This window comes from Odocoileus virginianus, chromosome 10 (assembly GCF_023699985.2).
Source record: "Odocoileus virginianus isolate 20LAN1187 ecotype Illinois chromosome 10, Ovbor_1.2, whole genome shotgun sequence".
Lineage (NCBI taxonomy): Eukaryota > Metazoa > Chordata > Mammalia > Artiodactyla > Cervidae > Odocoileus > Odocoileus virginianus.
Window position 1 is genome coordinate 10722592 of NC_069683.1, and position 27647 is coordinate 10750238.

A 27647-nucleotide genomic window follows, 5' to 3' on the forward strand; every position below is an offset into this window, starting at 1 on the left:
AGTTCCCAGGAATGTTACCAGAAGAGGCTCAGAGGAAAACATGGCAGATGGGTAAATGTTATACTGGTTTGTTCTGAGGTTGGTTTGCATGTAGACAGCTCACCACTTGTGGATGCTGTTTCAGACTGCAGTAGCCTAGATCTGCTGCTTTACTTACTTTCTTTGTTAAAAGTAGAAAATAGAAGTCTGGATCAACAGAAGTCTAGCTAGATTTGATAGGCAATAGTCTTTATTCTTATGATGGAATAATCTAATGACTATCAAGCAATGTGAATATTCTCAAGACTAGAGAATTTTGTTGAACCTATGATGATATAATATAGAACATTGTCAAATTCCAGGGTGACAGTCACAATTAGAAAGCTGTGGTGGGGGGTGGGTAGGCAGGGGAAACCAGGGAAGTTAAAGGTCTGCTAGACTCCCAGGGAAAACAAAAGGTCATTTCTAAGGAGGTCAACTAAGAAAGGACAAGTAGGTACAATAGGTCTAAATGGGTAAGATGTCAACTATAAGTGTCATAAGGTCTATACTTGTGAACAAGATTTAACTCTGATCTGTGCATTCTAATTTTGCTGCATGTTTCTTACGCGAATTTATATTCTTTGCTGAACATGGACTACCGTTAGCCCAAAGATAGTAGTAATAAGAATAGTACAATTTATGTTGTACGCTTATTATATTCAAGCATTTTTCCTTTTATTTTAAATAAATTATCATTTAATTCTCACAACCTTTTGAAACAGGTTAAACAAAAAAACATTTTTAGTGTTCACAAAACTTTTAGACTAATGGAAGGACACCTGTGATCTTCATCTCAATTTTCCTCTTATTCCTCCCTCTCAAAGAGGAAGGAGTCTTTTTGGCTGCTAGCGGGGCTAAACACTGATCTAGTTAATAAGATGTTGATAGAAAGGGGAGGGTGAATGGTGGGAAAATGCCTATTGATGGTGATGGGGTGAGAGAGGGTATAGTTTTTCAGGAGTGTTTGAGGAGAGAGGCTTAGAGCAGCTGCAGAGAGTAAATTAAGTGGATGGGAGAGCATAAAGATTAAATAAACATTGTTGTGAACCAAGTAAATCCTCTGTCACATCCTTTGAAGAAGCCTGGCAAAACCCAGAATATCTTTTCAACTACTTTCAGACTATTGAAATCAGTGATTATTACATGTGACATTACTTTGAGGTAGAATGACAAGATCTCTGAATTCATTAAAATTAGAGTATGAATATTACTCATGGAAAGAAGAGGCTATTGGACCTTAAAAAAATTACATAATTGACCTAAAGCTTTCAGAACATTTGTGGAACTGTGATTTAGCAGCCCAGATGAAACTACCCATTTTTGCATTCCTGCGCATGCGATTCTGGTACAGTTCCATATTCAAGGATTTTCCTTGGCCAGTTACACCAATTTCCTTCAAAGCCTCAAGTCAGAACTTAACTGCTTTTCTCTTGGTAATAATAGTACTTTCAAACATTAGGTACTTCCTGTGTGACAGGCTACATGCCATATACTTGACTTGCATGTTCTCACCGAATCCCCTAACGTGTAGGTATCATTATCTCCAAGGTATAGGAGAGAAAACTGAGGCTTCAGGAGTTTGTCACTTGGCCAAGGTTGCAAAGCTAGTGTACATTTGAGTCTGAAGTTGAATCCAGTTCTGCCGAACAGCAAGCCTCTGCCTCCCTCCTTTTCTTTAAGGTCATTTTTGAAGCCCCAGGTAAATGCAAATTGTTGTTCCTGGAAGAGGAGAATCTTAAATCTTGCTCAGAAACACTCCAGGCATCCTTCGCACCTTGGCCTGTTTGCTTTCCAATTGTTTGGGTGACCACACCATTTGAATAATCTGTGTAGTCAGAGGGGAGAAAATCAAGCAAAAGAGTGAGCAATGAATCCCCAGCAGGCAGCGGGGCTAGGGATTAGTTTCCTTGAAGCAGCCTGATTGATAAGCTGGGATTTGTCTAGGCAGGCAGTCTTCAATTTGGATTTGTCAGGATCGGGAAGATTTGTTTTCTTCTGTAGTAATGTGAGGCTCGGGTGAGTTCAGTGTAATGCTTGTTCACCTTGACTCTGATCTTTAAAATCACGACCCTGTTTCTCCAGCCACCCACCTAAGAAAACACAGAGATAGATTTGCGTAGTGTCTTCCAATGGAAATTGTTTCTCTTGAAAAGTAAAATGTTTTTCTTCCTTTCTATACTTCATCTTGAGTAGTTATTTAATGAAAAATAAGATACAAAGCAAGAAAAGGAAAGGAAAGAAAGAAAGGAAGGAAAAGGAAAGAAAGGAAAAGGAAAGGGAAAGAAAAGAATGGTCCTATCCCTGAGGATCAGGACTAAGGTCTCCTAATTGGACCAAGGTCCTTGTATCAATGAAAAATAGATATCTGGTGCATGGCAAAATCATTTCTCCTCTTCTCCTCCATCACGTCAATTCAAAAGGCTTTCATTTCATTTTATTTTTACATTGGCCAACTGAAGCTGTCATGTTTGGGAGCTAAAAGTGTTATCCTGCGTGGGCATCGCATCCATCAATTAACGTTTCTGCCTTCTGTGCTAAAGGAATTATCTCCAAGTTCATCTTGATGAATTTTTCTCTCTACCTCATTACCCAAGCTAGATACAGCAGAGACTTTTCATGTTTAATGGCAACCATCTCACACACATTCTGATTCTTTTGAATGCACACATGCCTATTTATAGAGGCCCATGAACATTCCATTGACTGTTTCTGCATTAAAAACACTTAAATTACAACAGCCATACAAGTCCTTTGTAAAATAAAATCAAACACTATAGAAATGTTTTTAAAAATGAAAGCCCTCAAAGAGAATTTTTTTCCAATGCACAATTATGAGTCAAATCACACACTATATATACTCTACTGCGATTTGATTTTTTACTTCCTTTTTTATCTGAGTGCGTAGAAGTAAGATGGTCATTAATAACTGACACTTTTCTTTATACCCTTTATTACTAATAAAACTTACATTTTGAGAGTGCATTTAACTTTTATAGCACATTCACATTTAATTTCTTAATTGCTCCTTAGATGGACTTATGAGATCAGAGGAGATCTTGAGTCACTAAGATTCCTAAGGTAAATTCCTTGTGTATTTCTCTGTGTTTACTTGCTGATATTCTGGTTCTGTCATTTGAATGCAAACTTCTTGAGGGCAAGAGAATCTGCCTGTCTATGTCATGCCTGATTCTCTCTGGTATATTGTAAGTTGTCAATAAATGTATGTGTAAACTAAATAACAAATAATTTATTCTAAATGTTTCTATCTTCTGGATAATCCTCTCTCCATGGGATTCTCCAGGCAAGAATACTGGAGTGGGTTGCCATTTCCTTCTCTAGGGAATCTTCCCCACCTAGGGATCAAACTGGAGTCTCTTAAGTTTCCTGCATTGGCAGGCGGGTTCTTTACCACTAGCGCTACCTGGGAAGCCCAGATAATCGACAGTTTGCATTTTCAAAAATCTGAATGAATTTATTGCTGAAATGTATAAAAGTCTTTCTTGCCTTTGTAAAGAGAGTCCACAATCTAGATATTAATATTTCCTGGAAGTACAAGATCATCACTGTATCATCGACAATTACTTAAGTGTGTATTTTACTACTGTGATTTTAAAGCTCAAGATATATCAGGTTCTTTGCCTCTACCTTAACTCACCTAGACATTTATTTAATTGTTTAACTTCTTGAGTCTTCTGACTTAAAAAAATAGCAACAATTGATAGCATCATTTTATTTCAGCAAACATCTGGGTGCCTAATGTATTGATTACAAAAAAAAAAAAATGACACAGTCTCAATGCACAGGGATCATAGGATCACATGTCTTTGATGACAGTACACAGGAGTTCTCATTTTGAATATATTGCTGCTCTGTAATGCTATATAGTAAGTTTAGGAATCAATAATGAAGTGTACTAGCAACGTGTGTAAAACATGAGAAAGCAGGTATAGAAAGGAGTCTCCCATTTGTACTCCTATTTGTATGTAGGTTAAGTGATATCTGGTCCCCTGTTTATGGAGGATTTTTTAAAATATATAATGCATATATTTACTTAGTTGCAGCAATAGGTATCTTTGTTCCAGTGCGCAGGCTCCAGGGCATGTGGGCTTAGTTGCCTGGTACCAAGTGGGATCTTAGTTCCCCAACTAAGGACTGAACCCATGTCCCCTGCATTGGAAGACTAACTCTTAACTACTGGACCATCAGGGTAGCCCCTATGGAGGATTTTTTAAATTGCAGCTGATTCCCAATTATGTTTAGGGAAACCTAAGTTTTGTTTGTTCTTTGTAGAGGAGGAATTATCCACATGATAGAAATAAAATGGAGGCCTGAAAGAACAAATTTCTTGTCTAAGCTTGCATTGCTAGTTTGAAGCAGAGCCAAGAAAATTCCCCTTTCTTGATTGCTGACTACATGTATTTCTCACCAGACCACAGACTCACAAGAACTTGTTACAGAATGATAAAGCGTACAGGTGAGCCTTGTATGCATCTCTGTGTAGTATTTGCAGAGCTTTCCAAAATAGGGATGAGAGCCACTTGCCTTCTTCTGTATTAGGCAGCTGTCCTTTGTGAATCTGCTCATATCAAATCATAGAAGAGCAAGGAGTTGAGACAGTTTTTCAATTTGTGTGTAAGGGATGAGAACTTAGGAAAAACAGCAACAGACATGATAGACAATTCAAGAGACGATCAGGTGTGATTGCTTGTCTCAAAATCTTAAGCTTTTACATTTGCCCTGGGTTATTAACTCAAATGGAGCAAAAGCCTTAAGCCTGTAGGAAATGTGGTGTTAATACAGTTTAACGTCATATGAACTTGTCCTCAGTACAGGCTTTTCTTGGGCTTCTAGTTGATATGAGTTTCTTGATCTGGGTCTCTTGCTGTTCAGGTCTTCTCTTGTCCTGGCTTTTTGAATTTTTGTGATAGGCTGCGGTATTTCATTTGTGTTGACTGGCTATTCATGCAAGCGCACTGACAGTGAACACAGTTGCCAGAGGGACCTCCCCAATGTATGAATCAAATCATGTCATTCAACTACTGAAAACCTCCCACTATCTTCCTATGGCAATTAGAATAAAACCTTATGTTGAAATTTGTTAAGAAAGTAGAACTTAAATGTTCTCATCTATATCTATCTATATTTATAGCTGGATGTGTTAATTAAGTTGTTGGGAGGAATCCTTTCATAGTGTAAATGTATATCAAATTGTCACAATATAGATGCTTTAAACGTTTTACAATTTTATTTGTCAATTATACTTCAATAAAGCTGAAAAAAAAGAATGAAATCCTAAGTCTTGCCAGGGTCTGCAAATACTTCCATGATTTTGCACTTGCCACATCCATCGCCGCACTCCCCACCCACATGCTCTGACACACTGGCCTTTTCCCTGCCTCTCTGTTACTAGAAGCTCTATATTCACTGTTCCCTCTTCCCGAGCACTCTTCTCCCAGGTCTTCATACGACTGCCTCATTCTCATCACTTAGGTCTTCACTAGTGTCTTCTCATCAAGGACTTGCCCATGGCTTCCCTCTTCAATGTCACTCACCCAGCTCACCACACCCTGCCAAATGACTTCTAGTCCATCATTTGGTTATTTTCTTCATAGGGCCTATCACAATTTGAGATTCTTCTTACATGGACATTTTATTTTCTTTCTTCCCCAAAGGAATATGCATGCCATAGGGGCAAAGACTTTAAAATTCTCATTTACTGCTGTTTTCCCCAAACCTAAAACAGTGTCTAGCACACAGAAGGGGCTTAGAATTTGGTTGTTGAATGAATGAAGGAACAGGGCACAGATTAGTTGAACTTCAGTAACTCTCATCACTGCTTAAGTACTTAGTCCCGCACTCAAGTCCATTCACAACACTCAAGCCCTTTGGATTAAGTGTGCTAGATTCATATCAATAATTCTTGCCCACAAGAATTATTATGAATGCCCCCATTCATACCAGTAGGATCATTATAGAAGGCATGCTAATAAACGTGTTTACAAGTCATACATAATGACAGCAAAAGCAATAATAAGACCACATCATCATCATCGTCACAACCACACTTGCTGAGCATGTGCCAAATGTTGGATGCTACACATGTCTCACGTTTGTTTTTAACCTCACCACAGTCCTGCAAAGTAAGTGATAGAATCTGTTTTGCAGAATAGGAAAACAAGGGCACATATTCATTTGTCTCAAACATGTTTGCAGATTCCCTTGTTCCTCTTAGCATGCTTATCAGTGCTTATTAACATCCTCCTCTTCTGAGCAGATATTCTGCCAAGGACTCAGGACAAAAGAGGGTCTCAGGGAAGGACGTGTGTGAGTCGCTCAGTCATGTCTGACTGTTTGCGATCCTGTGGACTGTAGTCTGCCAGGCTTCTCTGTCCACGGGATTCTCCAGGCAAGAATACTGCAGTGGGTTGCCATTAGCTTCTCTAGGGGATCTTCCAGACACAGGTATCGAACCCAGGTCTCCCGGATTGCAGGCCGACTCTTTACTGGCTGAGCCATCAAGGAAGCCCCGTTAGGGAGGCTTAGGGCACGAGGCTAGTCCCACCGCTGCTGATCACAGGGGGCTGAGACACTGCCCCACGCTCGGCTCCAGCCAGAAAAGGGAACCGAGCAGTAGTGTGGAGGAAGGTGTGCGAATGGCCCCCATCACAATCAAGGGTGCAGTAATTTCCTGTTTAGGGGGGACTATTCAGAAGCTTGCTAAGCAGACCAGCTTCTTTGTGACTCTGTGGTACACACCCCGTCCCCTTTTCAGCAGAGCCCCATGGCAGCAGACACGTTCATGGTACCCCCTTCTCCAGCCCTGCACGCCTCTGCCCTCCACCCCGCGACAGCGAGGCCCTGATAGCAGGCCAATACCCAGGCTTGGCCCTTCCGAGTTCAGAGGTGGGGACCAGCGGGGGAGGGGCGGTCACACCGTGTTCTCGGCAGATGCCAGACATTGACGTGGGGGAGAGGGCTCTTTGTGGGAGGAAGGTGGGAGCCCGGGTGTGCCCAGCTGGAAGCCGCCCGTAATTTAACACTCGCAGATGGAGACTGGGGGTGATACGATACCCCCAGCTGTCTGCCACTGCCGTCTTGAAGACCCCCCTCGGCTGCCTGGGACTCAGGATGCTTTGGGAAGGGCCCGGTGCGGGTGGGGGCGGCCTAATAAAGCAGCTGGTCTATTAGAAGATAAGCTTTGTGGAGAATCATACAATCATTCCGAATCCCCCTAATCCCAAACTTTATTGCCCTAGATAATAAGCTTTGGTGGCGACGCTCCATTGAAATATGGAATTGTCTGCAGGCTGGAGGCACCTGCTGTGTCACTGAGCTCCCGGCCGGCGACTGCCAGGCACAATTCAGAGGCAGGTGCGGAGCGCCTCCGCCTCGCCTCCGAGGGAAGGGGGCCGGCAGGGCTCCCGCGAAGGGCTGCAAACACGGTGTCCAGGAGGCCCGGCTCAGGGCTGGGAATTTCTTTCTGAGGCTTGCGTATTAAGTTGTTTGGGGGCCTTGGGAGAGAAGGAGCAGGAGGGAACATTTGTCTGCTGGGGATGCTGAGCTTAGAGGAGGCACCAGCTCCATCTGCAGACCTCGGTGGTCCGAGGCTGATCAGTCTCTCCCATCCTCCTGCCACTCCTTGTAGCTGCCGAAGCCGACTTTGGGCACAGGCTGTTTCCTCCTGCCCTCTTACCTGCATTCCACCTGGCCAGCATCCCTGGCCCCGCCTCTGTGATGCCTTTTGCGGCCCCACCAGGGAGATGTATGTGTGTTCTGTATGCCTCTCTAGTCATGGATTCATGGCAGGATTGTAGCCCAAACGTTAATGAAACCATCCATTAATTACTTTGCCTCCTCCACTAGACTAGGGGTCTTCAAGGCTTGGGACCAAATACTCTTATCTTTTAGTAGTTAGTTTAGTAGTTACTCTTATCTTTTAGTAGTTTTCTTGAAAATGCTCGAAAGATTTTCCCCTCCCCACCCCCAAAAATGACTAGAAGCAACCTAAATGCACATAAAATGGACTCCTACGTGGCCATTGAAAATACTGAGGCAGATCTACATGTATTCACAAGGAATGAAATCCAAAAGCATTTTGTTAAGAGAAAAAAATGCGAGGTGTCAGTGCCGAGTGTTAACTTATGTTAAAAAAAAAGAAAAAGTAATACTGGTGGTAAGAGCTGCCTGTGGGCAGAGTACTTGGAAGTGGGTTATGGTAGGTGGGAAGGAGACTGATTTTACACTTTAAACCCCCCCATAAAACTGAAAATTTTAGCATGTGTGAATATTACCTTTTAAAAAGACAGAAACAAAGCACGCTTGCACATGTGGAAAGAGATTTGTTGAAAGCCAGAATAAATAAACAGCTCAAGCTCAGGTTGGTCTTACTCCTCTTATTCTCCAACCATGATCGAGAACCATGGGATGAGTCTGCCCCAAGGCATTTGCAACAGAAAAAGGAGATGTACCAGACAAGTTCCCTCCATGGGGACCAACATTTTGGGCTGGAACAGGAACTTGTCAGTTGCCATCAATGAGCTGAGAAGCTGCGGAGGAGAAGTTTGGAAGACGTAAGACACAAATTCAATGCCTGCTCCTGAATGTACAGTTGTGGGTGTGAACAAACCAAGGAGGCATTTAATAAACCTCTGTTGGAGGAATGAGAGATCTGGCAGGACACATCTTTAAAGAAAACTGTCAGGGTTTTCCTCATTGTCCTGATGAGGATGAAAATGTTCAAATTCTCCTTGTTAATGTATTCTGTCCTTGTTTCTTCCTTCCCCCTCTCTTCCTCTCCCTTTCTCAACTACAGTTATAGATGCCCTCTCTGCAAGGTCTGCCCTCCCTCAGATGAACACGACCTAAATTATTTGGCTCCCTCTCTGATGGTGTATTGATTACTTCCCCAATCCCATAAACAATCCCTCGGCACCTCTCCAGGGGACTGACTGCACTAGATTAAATTAAGAGCAATCTTGGCTTTTAACGGGGCCTCTCCACCAAGTGGTTGCCTTGCAGGAATGATTCATGAGTTTAGTTTTGATCCTAATGGCCTCTAGTAAGGCTGACCCCTTCCCCCCACATAGCCTTTAGGCTACACAGACTGGATTTGGAGAACTTTGATTAAGGTTGGGTATATTCCCAAATAAGAGAGAGAGTCTGAGAATAAACATGGTGTGTGGTCACTTGCAGAACCAAACTGAGAACTCCACTCAGGCAGAAGTGGCTAATCCACATTTTTGAGAATGGCACCCGGGGTATTGCTGATTCTCTGCGGGCTAATGTGTTGATAAGAGCTCTTTGTAGTCCCCCTGCTGAGCTGCTATGCCAGCTTTTGCTTCTGTGTTTTCCTAAAATGTGTGTCTGTGCTCATGGTTCTGACAGAAATTCAGGAACTCCCCGCTTACTTTTCTCAGGAAGGACTGAGGCTTGAAATAATTCTCAATTAGCTAATAAAGAATTCACTTGTCCTTGCTGGCTTCATCTCCGTACCCCCCATCATACACTGTGCCCCCACAATGCTGTTTCTGTAGAAAGCATTCAGTTGCTTTTCTACAACCTTCCTGATGAATTGAGTTGCCTTGATGTGCCTTAAAACAGTCTCTGATTGGCTGAGGCAGGTGACTGTCTTTTTGGTAACTGACTTGGATAGACAGGGTACCCTTAGGTTTAGGAACTCCTCACTAAATCTTCTCCCAAAGGACAGGATAGCATAACTCAGCTGAAGTTTGGGGCATCAGGGTAGAACTTAAAGAGTGAATACACAGAGTACCCAGGTCCATCGGCACACAAAACACCCAAGACACTCAAGCTCATTGGGCTTCCCAGGCGGCTAAGTGGTAAAGAATCTGCCTGCCAAGCAGGAGATGGAGGAGACATGGGGTCAATCCCTGAATTGGGAAGATTCCCTGGAGAGGGAAGTGGCAACCCATTCCAATATTCTTGCCTGGAAAAAAATCCCATGAAATGTAGGCAACTACTTGGCAGATTATTACATTTGCATTCAATGAAATGTTAATTAAAATTTATTTATTTATTATTGGCTGTGTTGGGTCTTAGCTGCAGCATTCAGGATCCTCCGTTGCAGTGTGAGCTTCTCTAGTTGTGGCACACAGGCTTAGTTGCCCAGTGGCTTGTGGGATCCAAGTTTGTCAACCAGGGATTGAACCCATGTCCTCTGTATTGGAAGACAGATTCCTAACCACTGGACCACCAGGGAAGTCCCAACAAAATATTAATTTTGATTTTTGGCGTTATTTTAGAATATTGGTACAATATATATATTTCTTTCAGACCTCAAATATTGTCAGTTTAGTAATATGAGTGTCCTGCCTGTGTTCCTCGAAGGATAAGAGTCCTGAAACATCCAGTGTTCTCTGGAGGAATTTATGGCAGTGGAGGCAGGTTTCGGGGAGGATCACGTTCATTGATTACACAGCAGCAGCCTCTGAAGTGTTGCAGAGAAGAGTGTCAACTGAGGATGCACCCTTACAGTGCTCCGAGCTTCAAAGGGGCACTGTTTCAGTCAGTCTTCGCTGGGTGACAAACCATCCCCAAATGTGGCTTAAAAACAATGGATTTTCTGCCCTAGCCCCCCATGATTCTTTGAATTGGCTGTAAGCTTACACTGCCTATTTTGCCAGGGTTCACTCAAGCAGCTGCCTTCAGAGGGAGGGTCACCTGGGTTCAAGGTCAGGACTGCGGGTGTCCCTGGCCTCCGCAGTGGGTGCTGGCTGTCGGCTGGGGTGCCACACTTCTCTCCCATCTGGCCTGTCATTATTCAGTCGGCTGGATCAGCTTCGTTGTGTGGTGGCCTCAGGACAGCATTCAAAGAAGGTGGAAGCTGATAGGTCAGAGCAAGTCCTAACTGCCCAGATTGAAGAGGGTGGAGAAACACACTGTCCTCCAGGACAGGCAAGGCTGCGGAATTACAGTGCATAGGGCCCTGGACACTGGAATGGAAGGAATTTGCAGTCATTAAACAACACACCACCACAGAGATGCCACAGACGGATTGCCATTTCCAGAAGCGAGGGAGAAGGGAATGTCTAGAGCCTTCAAAGAAGCTGGGGCATTGAGTCTGACCCACAGGCCTTGCGGTTTTGGGCCCCACGCTTCCTGCATAGCTCAGCTGGTAAAGAATCTGCCTGCAATGCAGGAGATCCGGGTTCGTTTCCTGGGTTGGGAAGATCCCCTGGAGAAGGAAATGGCAACCCACTCCAGTATTCTCGCCTGGAGAATCTATGGACAGAGGAGCCTGGCAGGCTATAGTCCATAGGGTCACAAAGAGTCAGACACAACTAGGTGACTAAACCACCACTATCCTTTAGAGAGTGGCTGCCCCATGGAGCGGAGAAGGCAACGGCAGCCCACTCCAGTACTCTTGCCTGGAAAATCCCATGGATGGAGGAGCCTGGTGGGCTGCAGTCCATGGGGTCGCTGAGAGTCAGACACGACTGAAGCGACTTAGCAGCAGCCCCATGGAGGGTAGCTTAGTAGCAATACAGCCAAGCAGCTTGAGACGCAGAGGCTAAAGAGGCACCATTTTTCCATATGGTCATCTTACACTTTCTCTCAAAAGGCTCAGACACTCTGTGGTGAGACTGCTAATCAGCCCCTAGAATCCTCACAAGGAAATCTGGGCCGGGTGCTCAGCTTTGTCCATCAGGGGAGGACAAAAAAAAAGCCACAGTGCCTGAACAAAACCACAGGTAGGAGTAGATCCTCAAATCAAAAGGCCTGGCTGTGAAACCTGGCTCTATCACTACTAGCTGTGCTACGTAAACAAGAGATATAAACTCTCTAAGCCTCAACTTTCTCCTCCGTAAAATGGATGATTATTAAATCTTTTATTTTTAATCACGTGTGTATATGTGTTGTGTGTGGATTTAATTAGACCATGCCATTTGTCTTCAATATCTGGCATTTGTTGTCTTCAATATTACATATTAGTTCTCATTATTTTTCAAAGACAGAATTCATAGGAAATTCATAGGAAAGAGAGGTGTCTGAAATGAGCATCTTAATATGTTTGGGGAGTCTAAAAGAACAAAGAAAAAATTCAACCTGCCCAGTTATCCTGACATTTAACATGGACTGGGAGCGTGTAGTGAGAAAGGATCCATGTACTTAGATCAATCTGGGTTCTTAGCCTGGTTCTGCCAGTTACTGTGTAATCTGGAGCAAAATACTTAGCTCTCTCAGTTTCCTCATCTGCAGAGAACATGTAATAATAGCACATACATTACATCATATACATCAAAGGGGTAGATGTGACAATTAAGGTAAACTTACGTGAAACAACTAGCACATAATAGACACTTGAAATACATTACTTCTCTTCTGTCTCCTTTTTGAATTTCTAATTCTTCACTTGAGTTCAAATAACAGATTCAACAATATTGGGGTGGGGCCACTGGTCTTTAGAGGGTGGAACTTGATTCCAACCATTTTTTTGTTTTGTTTGATTTTGGGGTCTTTTGCCAGAAGCCACCAAAAGAAGCCTCCCCTCTCTTGAAACATCAAGTGCATTTTTTGTCATTATGGACTGTTCTCACTCATTGTTCTGTCCCTTTAAGGAAAAGACCCTGAACAAGCTGCTCACCCCATTAATACTAAAGGCTGTGAGTTTTTCAGTTCTACTGAACTCTGCATGACCCTCGCAGACAATAATTGCTTTAACATAGGGTTAGGCAACAGCAACAAACTTGTCTAAAAATAAGCCAGGGCTTAAAATACAACTTAACCTGGGAGATTTAAGTAGGTAAAGAAGATGGCTTCTCTCCGGAATTGCTTCTTGATTAATCACCCCATCTGAGGCTGTTGGAAAAATGACAGTTTTCAAACAGGGCTTTAAATGTCTCCTGCTCTACTTTTCCACACTGGCAGGAAGCCAGTTCCTGTAAGCCATTGGTTCTTAAAGGGGACTGGTTCCCTTGGAATTTTCCTAAACTGCAGCCCAGGAAGATTGTGAGATAGTAATGGGCAGGCTGATGGGAGGGGATTTTCATGTTTCTCTCTTAAAGTCTGCCCAGCTTCAAGATAAACTCACGGAGTGGCTGTTGAGTCTTGGAAGAGAAAAGCAGCAATATTGAGGGATAGTTTCAGTTTTGCTCTGGGCTTCTGGCCAACAGGCTTCAGGATGTCTACTAACTTCTTTTCAGCCACATTATCTACCGCCTTGCCATCTCTACTGGGTTCGTGGCACTTTGTTGACTTAGCCCTCGTCTGCTCTCTGGCCCTCCTGCTGGCCTCTGTCAACCCGAGGTTTCTTCCCAGGCTCCACCTCTCTGAACATCTACACCTTGAGCTGGGAACCTTCAATATGAAGCCAATCTGGGGATCACCTCCCATCTATGGTTGTTTCTCTTTCTCAGGTTAATTATGAATCACCTGGGCTGGAGTCTTGATTCTCCACCATACTTGTCAACTACTCACAGCATCACTGAAAGATACCAGTGGCCAGTCTCTTCTCCTCTGTCCTTGCTAATAGACAAACTGATTCCTGCTCTCGCCACACCCTGGAGAGAGTCTGTGATTTTCAGGTGACTTTGGCTTTATCACCTAGGCCTAAAGCATATTTCCAACCGATGGGATTTTAGACAGGATTTCCATCTTGGCCTTAGGGAAGAGATTTTTCTTACCCAGGAGAGATTTCTTCTTGACCTCAAGGCAAATAAGCTCTGTGTAAGGATGGGTTGGCTTAGTGAATGTCACACTGTGTTCCCCATCCAAACCCTAGGGTTCTGCAAAGGATTCTCTGGGAACCTCCCGCTTAGTTTCAAGAAGAGTGGCTCTATTCTGATCAGTCTTGTGTGCTGGATTGGGGCTCTACCTAAGATTATTCTCTTTGTCTGCAACATTCATCCCAAGATTTTGCACAGCTTGTTCCTTCTCTTCCTTGTGGCTATGAACTGTTCTCCACCACCACCCTCTATCAAATAGCAACATTACCTCCCCCCATTTCCTATTTCTCTTATCATAGTATTTATAGCATCTGACATACCACATCATTATTACTTACGGTGATTCAAGCTCCCATGAGTTTTTGTTACATTTAGTACTTCAGTTCTGGCACCTAAAACACTATGGACACATAGGAAGTGCTCAAGAAACATTTTTCCAATAAATGAATAAATTATACTTACAAAAAGAGTCTTGGAGTTCCTGGATATTATGTCTTATTTATCATAAGTCAGATCAATTTCTCAATGGACTCATTTTCTTTCTTTTTACTCTATTTAAAAAATAGTCAATTTGACATTTTTGGCATGTAGTTCTGAGTTTTAGCACATGTGTAGATGTGTGTAACAATCACCACCACCACCAGTCACAAAACAATTCCATCATCCCCCCAAACTCCGTCCCAACCCATGCTGCTCCTTTGGAGTCACATATTACCTCCACCCTATTCCCTGGAAACCACTGATCACTATAGTTTTGCCTTTTTGAGAATATCACATAAATGGAATCATATGGAATATAACCTTTTGAGACTGTCTTCTTTCACTCAGCATAGCGCCCCTGAGATTCATCCATGTTGTCATGTGTTTTATTAGGGCTTCCCAGGTAGCGCTGATGGTAAAGAGCCTGCCTGCCAATGTGGGGTACTTAAGAGACACAGGTTCGATCCCTAGGTGGGGGAAGATCCCCTGGAGAAGGAAATGGAAGCCCACTCCAGTATTCTTGCCTGGAGAATCCCATGGAGAGAGGAGCCTGGCAGGCTACAGTCCGTAGCATCATAGAGACAGACACGACTGAAGCGACTTCATGTCATATGTCACGTTATGTATTTTAATGGTTTGTTCCTTTCTATTGCCAAGTAGTATCCTATTGTATGAATGTACCACAGTTTGCTTTCATTCACCCACTGAAGGACATCTGAATTATTTCCAGATTTTGGTGCTTATGAAGAGATGTGATCAATATTTCTGTACAGGTTTTTTTGGTATGTGTGAATCTAAGTTGTCACTGCATGCATGCATGCTGAGTCACTTCATTTGTGTCTGACTCTGTGCGACCCCATGGACAGCAGCCCACCAGGCTCCTCTGTCCAAGGGGTTCTCTAGGCAAGAATACTGGAGTGGGTTGCCATTGCCTTCTCCATTGTCATTGCTCTAGGGTAAATACCCAAGAGTGAGATTGTTAGGTCATATGGTAAATGTATGCTTAATTTCATAAGAAACTACCAACCTGTTTTCCAGATGGTGGTACTACTTTATAATCCTATCAGTAATGCATGAGATTTCTAGTTGTTCTGCATCCTCATTAACATGTGATACTATCAGGTTTTCATTTTGTGTGTTTCTTTGTTTTTTAAGTCTCTCTAATAGTTATATAGTGGTATCTCTGTAGTTTTAATTTACAAGTAGAGGTATCTCCTTTTCCTAGTGGCTAATAATGTTGACCATCTATTCTTGTGCTTATTGACCATCTGTATGTCCTTTTTGGTAAAGTGTCTATTCAAATCCTTTACCCATTTTTAATTTGATTGAATTCTAAGATTCTAATATATTCTAGCCATAGACACAATGTGATTTGCAAATATTTTCTCCCAGTGGCTTGTCTTTCCATTTTTCAAATAGTGTCTTTGACAGAGCAGAAGTTTTTAATTTGAAGTCCAACTTACCAATTTTTTATGAGTTGTGATTTTGGTGTCATCTCTAAGAACTTTTTGATTCCAAGTTATGTGTATTTTCTCCCACGTTTTCTCCTGAAAACCTTTCAGACTGATGTTGTACAATTAGATCAATAACCTATTTCAAGTTAATTTTTGTATAAGATATGTGGGTTTAGGTCTAAGTTTATTTATTTTTGCATATTAAGTCCAATTGTCCTAGCACCATTTGATGAAAAGAATTACCTCTCTCCATTGAATTGCCTTTGCACTTAAAAAAAAAAAAAATGAATTGGTTGTACTCGTGTGGGTCTATTTTGGGGCTTCCCAGGCGGCTCTAGTGGTAAAGAGCCAGCCTGCCAATGTAGGAGAGATAAGAAACACAGGTTTGATCCCTGGTCTGAAAGATCCTCTCAAGTAGGGCATGGCAACCCACTCCAGTATTCTTGCCTGGAGAATCCCGTGGACAGAGGAGCCTGGTGGGCTATAGTCCATAGCGTCACACAGAACCAGACACTACTGAAGCAACTTAGCATACACGAACGGTAATTGTCAACATCAAATAGAACAGATCTTTCAATTTTGTTTTGGAATAATTTTCTAACCTCTGTCACCCTGTGCTAGAAAAGAAGGAGACAACAAAGAGAAGAAACTTCTATGGAGCACTGTCCATGTCATATGCACTGGACCATGGGAATTTAATTTTTAAAACAATATATTCCAGGTAGATATTATTTTCCCATTTATGAAGATAAGAGAACTGAACCTGGGAGAATTTTAATAACATGCCCAAGGCCATAGAGTTAATAGAGTCAGAGGTAGGACTTAACCGATCAGACCAACCCTCAAGCTCATGACCTTTCTTCAACAGTCGTTCAACTTTTCTGAATTTTGGAGGTGTGGAATATGCCCGAGACCTTGGGTGCTCTGCTGGATTGAATTTTTAATATATTATTTATGTTAAAAAGAAAAACCCTCTGTGGTTTTCCAAAAGTTGTTCTGTTCTCATGGTTGATATGCAAGCATATTCTTATTTATAGTCTGAACAGAAGGTTTAGTTTGGCCTCTCGAAAAACAGTGCCCAGTTAATAATCTAAGAGTAGATTGTCACACTGGCTACAGGAAGATAAATAATCAAGGATTATAAGTCTTTAATTTAATATAACTTATTCTCATTAATTAAATGCCAATTACCTGCTTGTCTTTCCTGGGAACTGGCCTTTGCAATTAATCTTTCCAGAAACATTGTACACACATGCTCACAGAGGTATTAATATCACTCAAGATTTACAGGCACTGGACTCTTTGGCTTAAACCATCCTCAAACACTCTACACTGTAACCACAGATAATCGCCATAAATTTCCTGATCTTTGACCCAAACGGTTCTTAAATTTCCATTCCCTAACGGGCTTGAGGAGTTAGTATTTATCATACCGAGACGCTTACTTCTAAGGATCAACGCGTTCCAGCAAGGCTCTGAATTTCAGACCTCTGACCCATCCTCCTACTTGGGGCTTTGGTTAGTCACAACAGATGAGAATCCCTGGGGACTAAGAAAGTACTCTGTCCTCTGACTCTCCTCTGCAAAATCATTCAATCACGGACTCTATAACCTTACAAAGTACCTGGAGCAACCTGACCCCGAGGAAGCTTTTTGAATGCCCCACCTGCATTGTGGAGAAGGCAATGGCACCCCATTCCAGTACCCTTGCCTGGAAAATCCCATGGACGGAGGAGCCTGGTAGGCTGCAGTCCATGGGGTCACTAAGAGTTGGACACGACTGGGAGACGTCACTTTCACTTTTATGCACTGGAGAATTAAATGGCAGCCCACTCCAGTGTTCTGGCCTGGAGAATCCCAAGGACCGGGGAGCCTGGTGGGCTGCCGTCTATGGGGTCGCACAGAATTGGACACGACTGATGTGACTTAGCAGCAGCAGCAGCTCCTGCATTGATTCAAGCATTCAATAGCAGCATACATCTGCTGCAGAAGATACTCCCACTTCAACCTTTAGCAGCTAGCTCTGTGTAGCTGCAATTTTTATTAAATTCTTTATCTTCTAGACTGCTTATTCCTTATGCTTGTACATAACCATATATTTTATAGGTGCTATAAATTTAAGTCTTGCAAGTGGTTGGTGGTTTGCTTGGCAGACCTGACCTGGAATATGTGTCTTCTAATTCTGTATTTCAGCTCAACAAGACAAGGAGATGGAAGTGGAAACCATATTTATTGAAGGAAATCCCAGGTTTACTTGCAAGATCAAATTTATACCTTCCAAACATCTGATTAGCTTCTACTGTTACTTTAATATTTTGATTTGAGGGTCCAGAATAGAATTATCTTCATCTCAGTCATTAGTTGAATGGTCTTTTTTGTTTACTTATTCTTAAAATTATATTTCTTTGAGTGTAAAAAACTGCAAGGGAGATAGGTCATGAAACAAGAATTAACATGTATTAATATGGAAAGTCTAATCAAACAATTTGATAATGGTAGTGCATGTATGCCAGGCACCACGCTAAGTTCTTTACATCCTTTTTCTCACTGCTCTCTCAACAATCCTGTGAGATGAGTACTATTAGCCCTTTCATTTAATGAACTGAGGTTCTGAGATTAAATCATTTGATTAAAGTCTCACAGGTAGATGGTAGAATTCTGTTCTGAACCAGACCTTACTCCAAATCCTATGTTCCAAACTTGAAAGTAAAAATGTGAGCTATTCCCCATCTCAGATTCATCTTTTCAACCACACACTTTGTGAGGTAGCTTAACTGTGTAACTAAATCAGTCTATTGGGAGTCTTTAATGTGGGCAGGGCTGAATATCTTACAAGAGATGTTTCATAGCTTATTTTGACCAACTCATTCCTTGAGAATGGCCAGTTAATTCCTCCAGTTTGTGGGGAACAAAGGAAACAGGGGCTTGGGATTTCTTAATAAGTCACTGTCCTTGCAGATAAACATGGTAATACTGATTCCTACCAGCACCTCAAGGGCTATGAATTACTGCAGGTTTTTTCCCCCTTTTAGTAGCAGATATAGGTCTGCTTCAACTCACTTATATACTTTCAAGCAATGTCAGTGGTCAGGTTGATGAGTTAAGATGACAGGGCTGAAATTGTTGGGGGTCTTGAATAAGAAGAATGAACATTTGTCCTCATAAACATACTGCTCTGACTTAAAACTCAACCTGTTGCACTCCTTACCCAAAGTGGGCCACTCTAGGTTCTGCATAACCTTAGCTACTAATCAAGACAGACACACGACCTGGGGTAGACACATTGACTAGGAAGAAGCTGAATAGATGATTTTTTTTTTTTTTTAAACTACGCATCAGATAGAAGATCCATGAACAACTGCTACTGAGGTGCCTGGAAATTCTTGGTTCATTTCTTCCTTAGGCTTACTAGTTTCTTGCTATTTATTATGTCTGTATACTATAATAAACTCTTCTTTTGGGTAAATTAGAGTGAATTTTGGTTCTTTGCAATCAAACATCATCTGAACAAGAGAGATGTTTTAAACTTTCTTTAATATCAGAAACAACTCTTTGGAAGTATAAATGGGTAAAGGTCCATCAGCTAAAAAGCATAAAATGGTATGTTTCAGACTTGAAAGAGTTAACTTGCAAAGAACTAAGGAGTTGATTCCCTTCTCTTCAGGGGGGCCCAGATTAATTTTGGTGGGTTGTAAATGGTGTTTTTATTTAGGAGGCATGGGACATATGTGGTAAATGTGAGGACTGTCATATGTCTTATAAAGAGCTAATTGTTTGTGAAAGATGCTCTCTCTGTGACACACACAAGTCTGATGTTCACTGGCTGCTGGCTCTTCTATAACAATTTCATTAAACCATCAACTCTTACACCAGAACATAATGCAACAGAGCAGAGACTGTCTTCTTTGACCTTGGCAGGATCTGGAAACATTAAAAAAGGATCAAATACTCTTTTTTTCTTTTTAATAAACAACTTTATGAAGACCTAATCACCCAGCATACTAAATTGAAGCACAGAACTTATGTCAAACATTTTCTCATTAACACTGCTGCTAATTTTTCATAGTGTATCCAATTTTCTCCATGTCTCAGACTAACCACTTGCTCTAATTTATTAGCTTAAGAATTGCTGAATTTCATAGGTAAGAAAAAATTATATGTTTCTCCTTTCTTCAAGAATTAGACTCCCATCCTGGGGAACTAAAATTCTTCACTCAAGGAATCATTTTTTTTCCATCCTTTAAATTGGTATTTTATCAAATCTCTGGCCTGTGGAATGTTGGCAAGCATTCCCCAGAGTAGAATGTAATGTACTGTTTCGTGTCTTTGTAAAAGTCATTTTGCATTTATCTTCAGAATTATTTTATCATTTTATGAGCAGTTTAACATATTTACTCATGTGTAAATGGACAATGGGTGAAGATTAGAGAGGCTTCATTTGCAGTGAAGACCTCAAGAGAGTCTCAAACAAAAAATGGTTGCACTACCCGTTAGAGATTATAAATTGTGGATATCAAATTATGACCACAATCTCTAACCTTTAGATATTGCTTTTAAACAGAACAGACACAATTTCTACCAAAAATGAATATATACTAAACAGGTATATATTTTTAAACAGATATATCTATCTTGATATCTATATTTATGTATCTATCTATCTACGACAATCAGTCTAAAAAATGGAGTCATAGAACTCAGTACTTTACTGGATAAATATTTAGAGTCTTGAGTTTGTAGTTAATTCTTTAACTGAATTACCTGGGAAATCCCATGGACAGAGGAGCCTGGTGGGCTACAGTCCACAGGGGAGCAATGAGTCAAAATACAACTTAGCAACTAAACCACTACCAGAGAAAGTTGTGGAGAGAAGTTTTTCGGCTGACTTACTGGAATAAAAGGGAGACACCCTAAAACTGTAGGAACATTCAGAAATCCCCCAAAGCTTTCAAGCAGTCCTAGCCCATGAGAGAGATACTCCATTCCTCATTATCTGGGTGTCCATTTCAACCTCACTTTGCAGACGTCAATGTTAATATTAGCCGGAGAAGTTCTAAATCCTTGAAGAAGAGAGAGTGCACTCACTGGCCTGTTTTAAGATGTATCATCCAAACAACAAAAGTTTAAAAGACCTAAAACTTTAATTTCCTAGATTTAACATTAGCCAGACCACTCCAGCTCACACACATGCACTCCTAACCACATGGTCCAAAGGTCAATTACTTCGTATTCATTTCTTTCTCCAATAAAACATGTTTGTTATCAAACACTAATAAATGAATGTACTGGTACCTTTGCCTCTTTATAGACATCATGGCTAAAAAATAAAAGTGATGAAATAAGTCATGGTCTGCAAAAATCACAACAGAAAATGGTGACTGCGTGTACAGCGTGTTAAAGAAAAGGGAATGGCACCACTGATTTGATGCAGGTCACCTGGAGAAAAACTCATTTGCTCTGATGCAGGTTAGACCACTGTGGTTAAGGCTTCAGATGGAGCCTCTCTTTGGCCCAACTCTTCCCTCAATATTATGCTAAATATGGTGCCTGATGAAGAGTGGCCACATGAGAAAATATTAGGGATCTGGTGCCTGCCTACCGAGGTACAGATTTGCATCTCTGCCCTCCATCTAACATCCCCCAAGTGCCCGTTACTGGCCACTAACACCCACAAAGTTATCTACTGGGTATGCCACTTTCAAACCTCCTTACTCAAATGAGGTTCAAACAGAATCTTTTTGACTTTAGGTGAAGAGTAGGAACATTTTCTAACAACCTGAAAGAACTATACATAGATTCAACTGAAGAGTGACACTTAACAATCTTACAAAACTTTCAGAGGAAAAGGAACTACATAAGGGGAAAAAGATTGCCAACATATGTCTCCCTCCAGAATGCCTGTAGGTCAGTAACAATTACCTGGGGGACTATGAAAGGAGAATGCCTCTACTGAATTGCTTTTAACATTGGTGGAAAGAAGTGATGATGAAGGGCTTCTTTAAATAGCTTTGAGAAGGCTGAGTTTTTAAAAACAGTAGGTGATGTCCTCAGCATCCCAGCCAAGCTATTCACTGCAAATACCACCAACCAACCACAGCACAACTGACATGGATATAAATATTGATATCAATAAATCAGATACTGCTGAATCTACACGTAGAGCTGAAAGAGCCTGCATCTTGTCACTTCACTGGAGATACATGATTCATTTCTTGGGAGGAATCTTTGTTAAAAGTAACATTCTCACAAAACAGCCTTCCATGTGCCATTGTGTTGATTGTGCTAGAAAAACCCATCATATGGACTGTGATGGCAGGGGCAGTCCGGCTCTCCCTGTCTCCTTACAAAAGCCAGCAGACTTCATATGAATCCAACAACCAGATGTCCTAACATTAGAGAAGATAAATCCGTCAATTCAGTTTAAAGAAAGAGAGCAAAAGACATATACAAGTCACACCTATTGGTCTCAGAAATCCAAAGTTCATTGATTTTTGAACCTAGACCTCTTGCTTTCTCTCCTTATTCTCATTTCCTCACCCCTACTTCACCTTTATATTGAATACATTTCTCAGCATAATTTCTGAACTCAAGCATATTGTATTGCTATCTCTGGATGCTATACACAGAGACTTCATCTTTCTTTGGGAAGATGATCTATTCAATAAAAAGGCAAGAGAAATACAATGCCAATCTACTATAGTTTCTGACTTTTCCTAGAACATACAGCTTTTGCTTATAAGATGTGAAACCAATGCATTGCTCCCATTACAATCAGTGGTCTTATGATTAGTTCCAGATTTTTTATTTTGGTTATTCAGCCCTTTAGAAAACAATGTAAGGGAATTCTTATCCTTCTGTACACCTTATTTCAATTCCACTTGTACCCAGAAATATAGCCAGTCAAGGAAAAGGGTTAATTTGTTACATATATGATGTAGTATTGTTGACATACAGTCTCTATCTTTCCCCTCCTTTAATAGAGAAACACAGTGTGATGATAGCCGTAGCCGATTAACACTATAGCCGTAAAATTGATTCCAACACATTTTCTCAGGTGAAAGAAACCCTCCATGTTATACTTTTCAACTTTTGAGATAAGAATTAAGAAGGTAAACATGCTATTTCAAATCTTGCCATAAGTTAGTAGCACTGCAGATAGGAGTACTGTGTTCAACATTCCAGGATCTCCGTACTCTTAAGATACTTCAAACGTTTAATCTTTACGGTCACCATCAATCAGACAAAAGCTTTGCAGTGTCTGTGTCAGTACCAAGTCTGATTTTGAGATTGCCATTCTCTGCCTTCTCTCAAGGAAACTTTAGCAGATAAAAATGATCTTTTGTTAAAAAAATTAATCGACGTATAGTTGCATACGTTACTAGGTTTCAGGTGTACAACATACAGTGATGGGATATTTAAATACATTAAAGTCTAGTAACCATCTCTCACCAAACAAAATTTTAACAGTATTATTGATTATATTCCTTATCCTGCATATTTCATCCCTGTGACTTATATTGGAAGTTTGTACCTCTTAATCCGCTTTATGTATTTCACCCAGCTCCTCACTCCTCTCCCCTCTGGCAACTGCCAATTTGCTCTCTGTAAGTCCATTTCTGTTATGTCTATTCATTTGCTTTGTTTTTTAGATTCCACATATAAGTGAAATCACATAGCATTTGACTTTTTCTCTTATTTCACTTAGCATAATATCCTCTAGGCCCATCTATATTGTTACAAATAGCAATATTTCATTCTTTTTATGGCTGAGTAATATTCCATTGTGTGTGTATGTGTATCACATCTTTTTTATCCACTCATCTATCAATGGACATTCTGAATACTTTCCATATTTTGGCTATTGTAAACAATGCTTGCTATGAACATGGAGGTGTAGGTATATTTTCAGATTAGTATTTTTTTCTTCAAGTAAATGCCAAGATGTAGAATTGCTAGCTTGTATAGTGGTTGTATTTTTTACTCTTTTGAGGAACCTCCCCACTGTTTTACATAATGGCCAAACCAATTTATATTCCCACCAACTGTGTACAAGAGTTCCTTTTTCTCCCCATCCTCCTCAACAGTTTCTTTTTGTTGTCTATTTGATGATAACCATTATGACAGAGGTGAGGTGATACCTCATTGCGGTTTTGATTTGCCTTTCCCCAATGATAAATGATGCTGAGCACCTTTTCATGTGTCTGTTGGCAATTTGTATGCCTTCTCTGGAAAAATGTCTATTCAGGTCTAATAAGAATTATCTTGATGTTCCTGTTTTGCTTCCATTTCTGCATCAATGATGTGCAAAACTCTGAAGGGTTAAGGCCCAGACTGTCTCCAGCCTGGGAAGCGAAGTTCAAGGAAGTGGGACCAATTAAAAGAAGGAAGGGAAGGGCATTCATGCATGTCATACCCTTTCTCTTCCTGGTGAATGTGAGTTCAAGAGAGCTCATGGGGGAATCTCATTACATGTTCAAATGTCCTTACACAGCATCAAAGGCCAAGTCCCAGTTTCCACCCCCTACAACCCAGCCCTAAATGGTTGCACTCACAGGAGTGCGAGCTCTTATATCTGAGAGTTACAAACCACAATAGACTCCCCCCCAGGAAACACTGGTCAGGAGGATATCAGTGCAGTCCAGGCCAAAGTCACCTTTCAATACAAGTTCAGAGCAGCATAAAGAAACATGTGCTAGGGCAGTATTTCTCCAGGGAGCTATTTCAGATTCCATATAAAAGTAACTTGTGGCCTTGGATAAATCATTCCTTTCACTTATGTGCTGAACGGGAGAAAACAAGTCAACAACTGATGCATGCAAAAGCACTTGGAGGTGATGGATGAAGACATTATGGTGCATTTTGTCAATGGCATGCCATTAGAGAAAACCATTTCATAGAGTAAATTAAGAAAACAAACCAGCTACGTGACACATTTGGAATTGCCACTGGCCAGACTGGTTTTTCTCCTCCAGGAATGAAGCTGCATGGGATGGACATGATCATTATCAATCAGACTCCCTTTCCTGGGGTAGCTGCCCATGCTTGTCTGGAGCTTAAACCCCGGTGAGCACTTCCCCAGAATGATGGCCACTCATATAACTGGAGAAAACTATGCATTACAGACTCTGATTCTTTTACTGCTGTCTTGAACTATTATTTAAATTGCTTATTGTTGTTTAACTTCATGTGTCAATATCTTTTTTTTTTTTTTTTTTAGGACCAAAATGACTTTTCATGCCAAGAACTGGGTCTTACAAAAGAAGCTTTTTGGTACATCACTGGGCTTATGGTGTCCAATAAATATTTATTGATCTGATCTGTGATTAATTTCTTCTATCTTTTTTGCAGACCTGGCTATTTTCTGCCAAACAACTTATTAAGAAAGCGGGTCTTTGGACTTAGATGCTGGGAATGCAGAGACAGAAGATCTTGTCACTGATCTCAAGAAGCTCACAGGCAGACAAGCAGTGATCTGAATGTTCTACAGGTAGATGTGTGTGTGGGGTGAGGGGGTGGCTATGATGGTATCAAGGGTTGGGGGTATTCTGGGTAAGGATAAGGGAACTCAGAAAAGTTTCCAGGAAATATGAAGATTAAGTTGTTGCTACTGAAGCATTATTGCCAGTATGTGCAAGGGCATGTTGGTGAGCCCAAGCATGGAGCATTCGGGTTCCAAGTCATTTGCTATTTCTGGAGCTCCTACTGGAAAGCTCGGCCTTGGATTTCCAAGGTCATCCACTAAGGCTGGGGCAGAAACAGGCTATGAAATCACAGCTCTTTCCCTTGGTAAGTGGGCTCTGAGAGCATTCAGATGTACCTCATGGTAACTGTGGCTTCATAAAAATCAAAGCTGATTGATGGGCACAGGCTCTCCGCTCTGAATGTTTAGTCTACTTGTGCTTTTAGTACCACTGTGGCCACGCTTCCTAATGGAAATGCATTTTTCTCTCTCACCATTACCCTGATATAGATGCTCTCGGATATGAAAGGCCTTTTACCTCAAGATTTTTGTCTTGTAAGGCATCCCTAATTCAGGAAGGAAATAAGAAGGGGTCGAGAAGAACCTACCACAAATGTTTTGTCAGGTAGCTCAGAGAGGGAGAGAGAGAGAGGAATTTAAAGAGCTTGATTTATGGCTGGGCTTTGCAGCTCCTTCACCCTGACTCAGGCCAGTTCAAGGAATTCACTTGCTCATGTCAAGGGCTCTAACAGAGAAAAATAAGCTTCATGTTTCTTTCTGCATCTGTAAGAAAGTATGATGGCTGGCAGAATAAAATCTTCCATTTTTAAATAATAGCTCACTGGGCCCAGGATCCTATGATGTTATATCAAAACTCTGCCAAATCCACTGTCAGGTAGGAAGTATTCCCATTACCCAGGTGTGGAGCCTGAGGCTGAGCGAAGTGAATACCACATCCAAGGCTACCCAGATGGCCAATGACAGAGCTGGGATTTGAAAACAACCATGTCTGGTGCCCAAGTTGGGAGCTCTGACCCGCATCCAATGTCTTCCAGACAGGACATGCATATGCATGTCAAAATGCATGACGGAGAGCAGTCCAAGTTCAGAGGTAGCAAAGGCAGAAACCAGGCACCCATCTCTTCCAGTAGAAGGAACCGGCTGCCCATCAGAGAAATTGTAGGTGGACAAGTTGAAGGGAAAAAAGTGAACACTCATGGGAACACTTGGGGGTCAGATTCTGAGCTTTTTTCAAGAAATCTAGTTTAATAAGCCCCATATAGGCAACTTGTTCTTGGGTACAAAATTACATTATGTCTGGCCAAACTCATCTCCCCATCTTCGATTAGTCCTGAATGTCAAGTTGAGAGAGTGGTTTATGTTCCAAGTTAAGAGTTCGAATGTCAGCGCAGGGCTATCTCTTTGAATTTGCTGTATGAACACGGTGGTGCCACGGACCCTCTCTGAACGTCTCATGAGCTGCAGAAGTCATTTTATACAGGCATCCAAAGAGGCTTCCCAGAGAGGCTTTTCAATTAGCATGGTTTTCTCTTCCATGGAAAGGAAGGACAGAAGTAGATTGGTAGAGGTGACATTTTGCAAAGGAAAAGAAAATAGCTTTAAACTTCTGAGTCATACATGCAGCAATCCTGCTTCTTCACTGCAAAGTAGGAGAAAAAACATTTTGTGTTAAGAAGGTGATAGCCAGAAGTGGGCTTAGAGCCTTCTATGAAACCGCTCATTAAGACTGTCCAGTCCAGGACCCTTCCCCACTTCCAATGACCTCCTGCTCCATGCCCAGCAGTATTTCCAAATGCCTCAGCTCAGAGCTGAATTCTCAAAATTCACTTAATCTGAACTCACTTTGGTTTAATAATTAAACAAAAAGTACCTTAAAATTTTTAGGAAAGTGGGAAATGAGAAGGCATGAGAAGGGCATGAAAAGACACTGGAAAAGCAAAATACTATGTGGATGTTAACTCTATCAAAGCAGCACATTCTTGCTGGATGAGGGCTGGGGGAGGGGGACATTATTCTGGGCACAGCAAGTGTTTTATCTGCAATTGACAAGTCCCCAATCCTCCCAGCTTCTGTTTCTCCCTACTTAAGACCTGGGTCACAGTATTTATTTACTTAAGTGATGGAGATGAAGGCAGGCTTAACGCTGGCCACCTGTCAGAACAACAGTGACCTGCCTCTTAAGGGGATTTTGGCATCCCCCAGCATCTTTATAAGACAAAAGGAGCTGGGGAGAAAATTTAGAGAAAAAATTCACTAATTGAGCTTTCAAAAGATGGTGAGATGAAATGTAAAGACCCAAAGGGCAAGAGAGGCTAAGATCCATGGGTGCCGTTTAATGCGACTTGAAAGAATACAGACCCCTTCCTGTTCTGAGATTAGATGGGATTTTGCAAACTAAGATACCCAAACTGAAAAATCAGTCTCCCTGATCTGCCTCTAGCAAATGCCCTTGGCATTCTTCATGTTCTTTTTTTTAATTTATTTTTTAATTGGAGGAAAATTGCTTTACAATGTTGCGATGGTTTC

The 27647-nt window shown here is 41.4% G+C and overlaps 1 protein-coding gene and 1 long non-coding RNA gene across 4 annotated transcripts in view; one reads left to right on the forward strand and one right to left on the reverse strand.

Annotated features, from left to right (window-relative positions):
- The first annotated feature begins 377 nt into the window (after window positions 1–377).
- LOC110132564 (uncharacterized) overlaps window positions 378–27647 on the forward strand; it is a 35442-nt gene continuing 8172 nt past the window's right edge. Inside the window, exons 1-3 of the long non-coding RNA XR_011489862.1 lie at window positions 378–471; window positions 3052–3099; window positions 24989–25127. This is a non-coding gene — a long non-coding RNA (uncharacterized lncRNA). The remainder of the gene's footprint in view (window positions 472–3051; window positions 3100–24988; window positions 25128–27647) is intronic.
- The window catches only part of MPPED2 (metallophosphoesterase domain containing 2), a 208001-nt gene continuing 202780 nt past the window's right edge, over window positions 22427–27647 (reverse strand). For all 3 annotated transcript variants that reach the window (XM_070472984.1, XM_020885985.2, XM_070472983.1), the window contains one exon: window positions 22427–26760. In XM_070472984.1, the coding sequence (XP_070329085.1) occupies window positions 26720–26760 (41 nt within the window). In that variant the 3' untranslated portion in view covers window positions 22427–26719. The remainder of the gene's footprint in view (window positions 26761–27647) is intronic.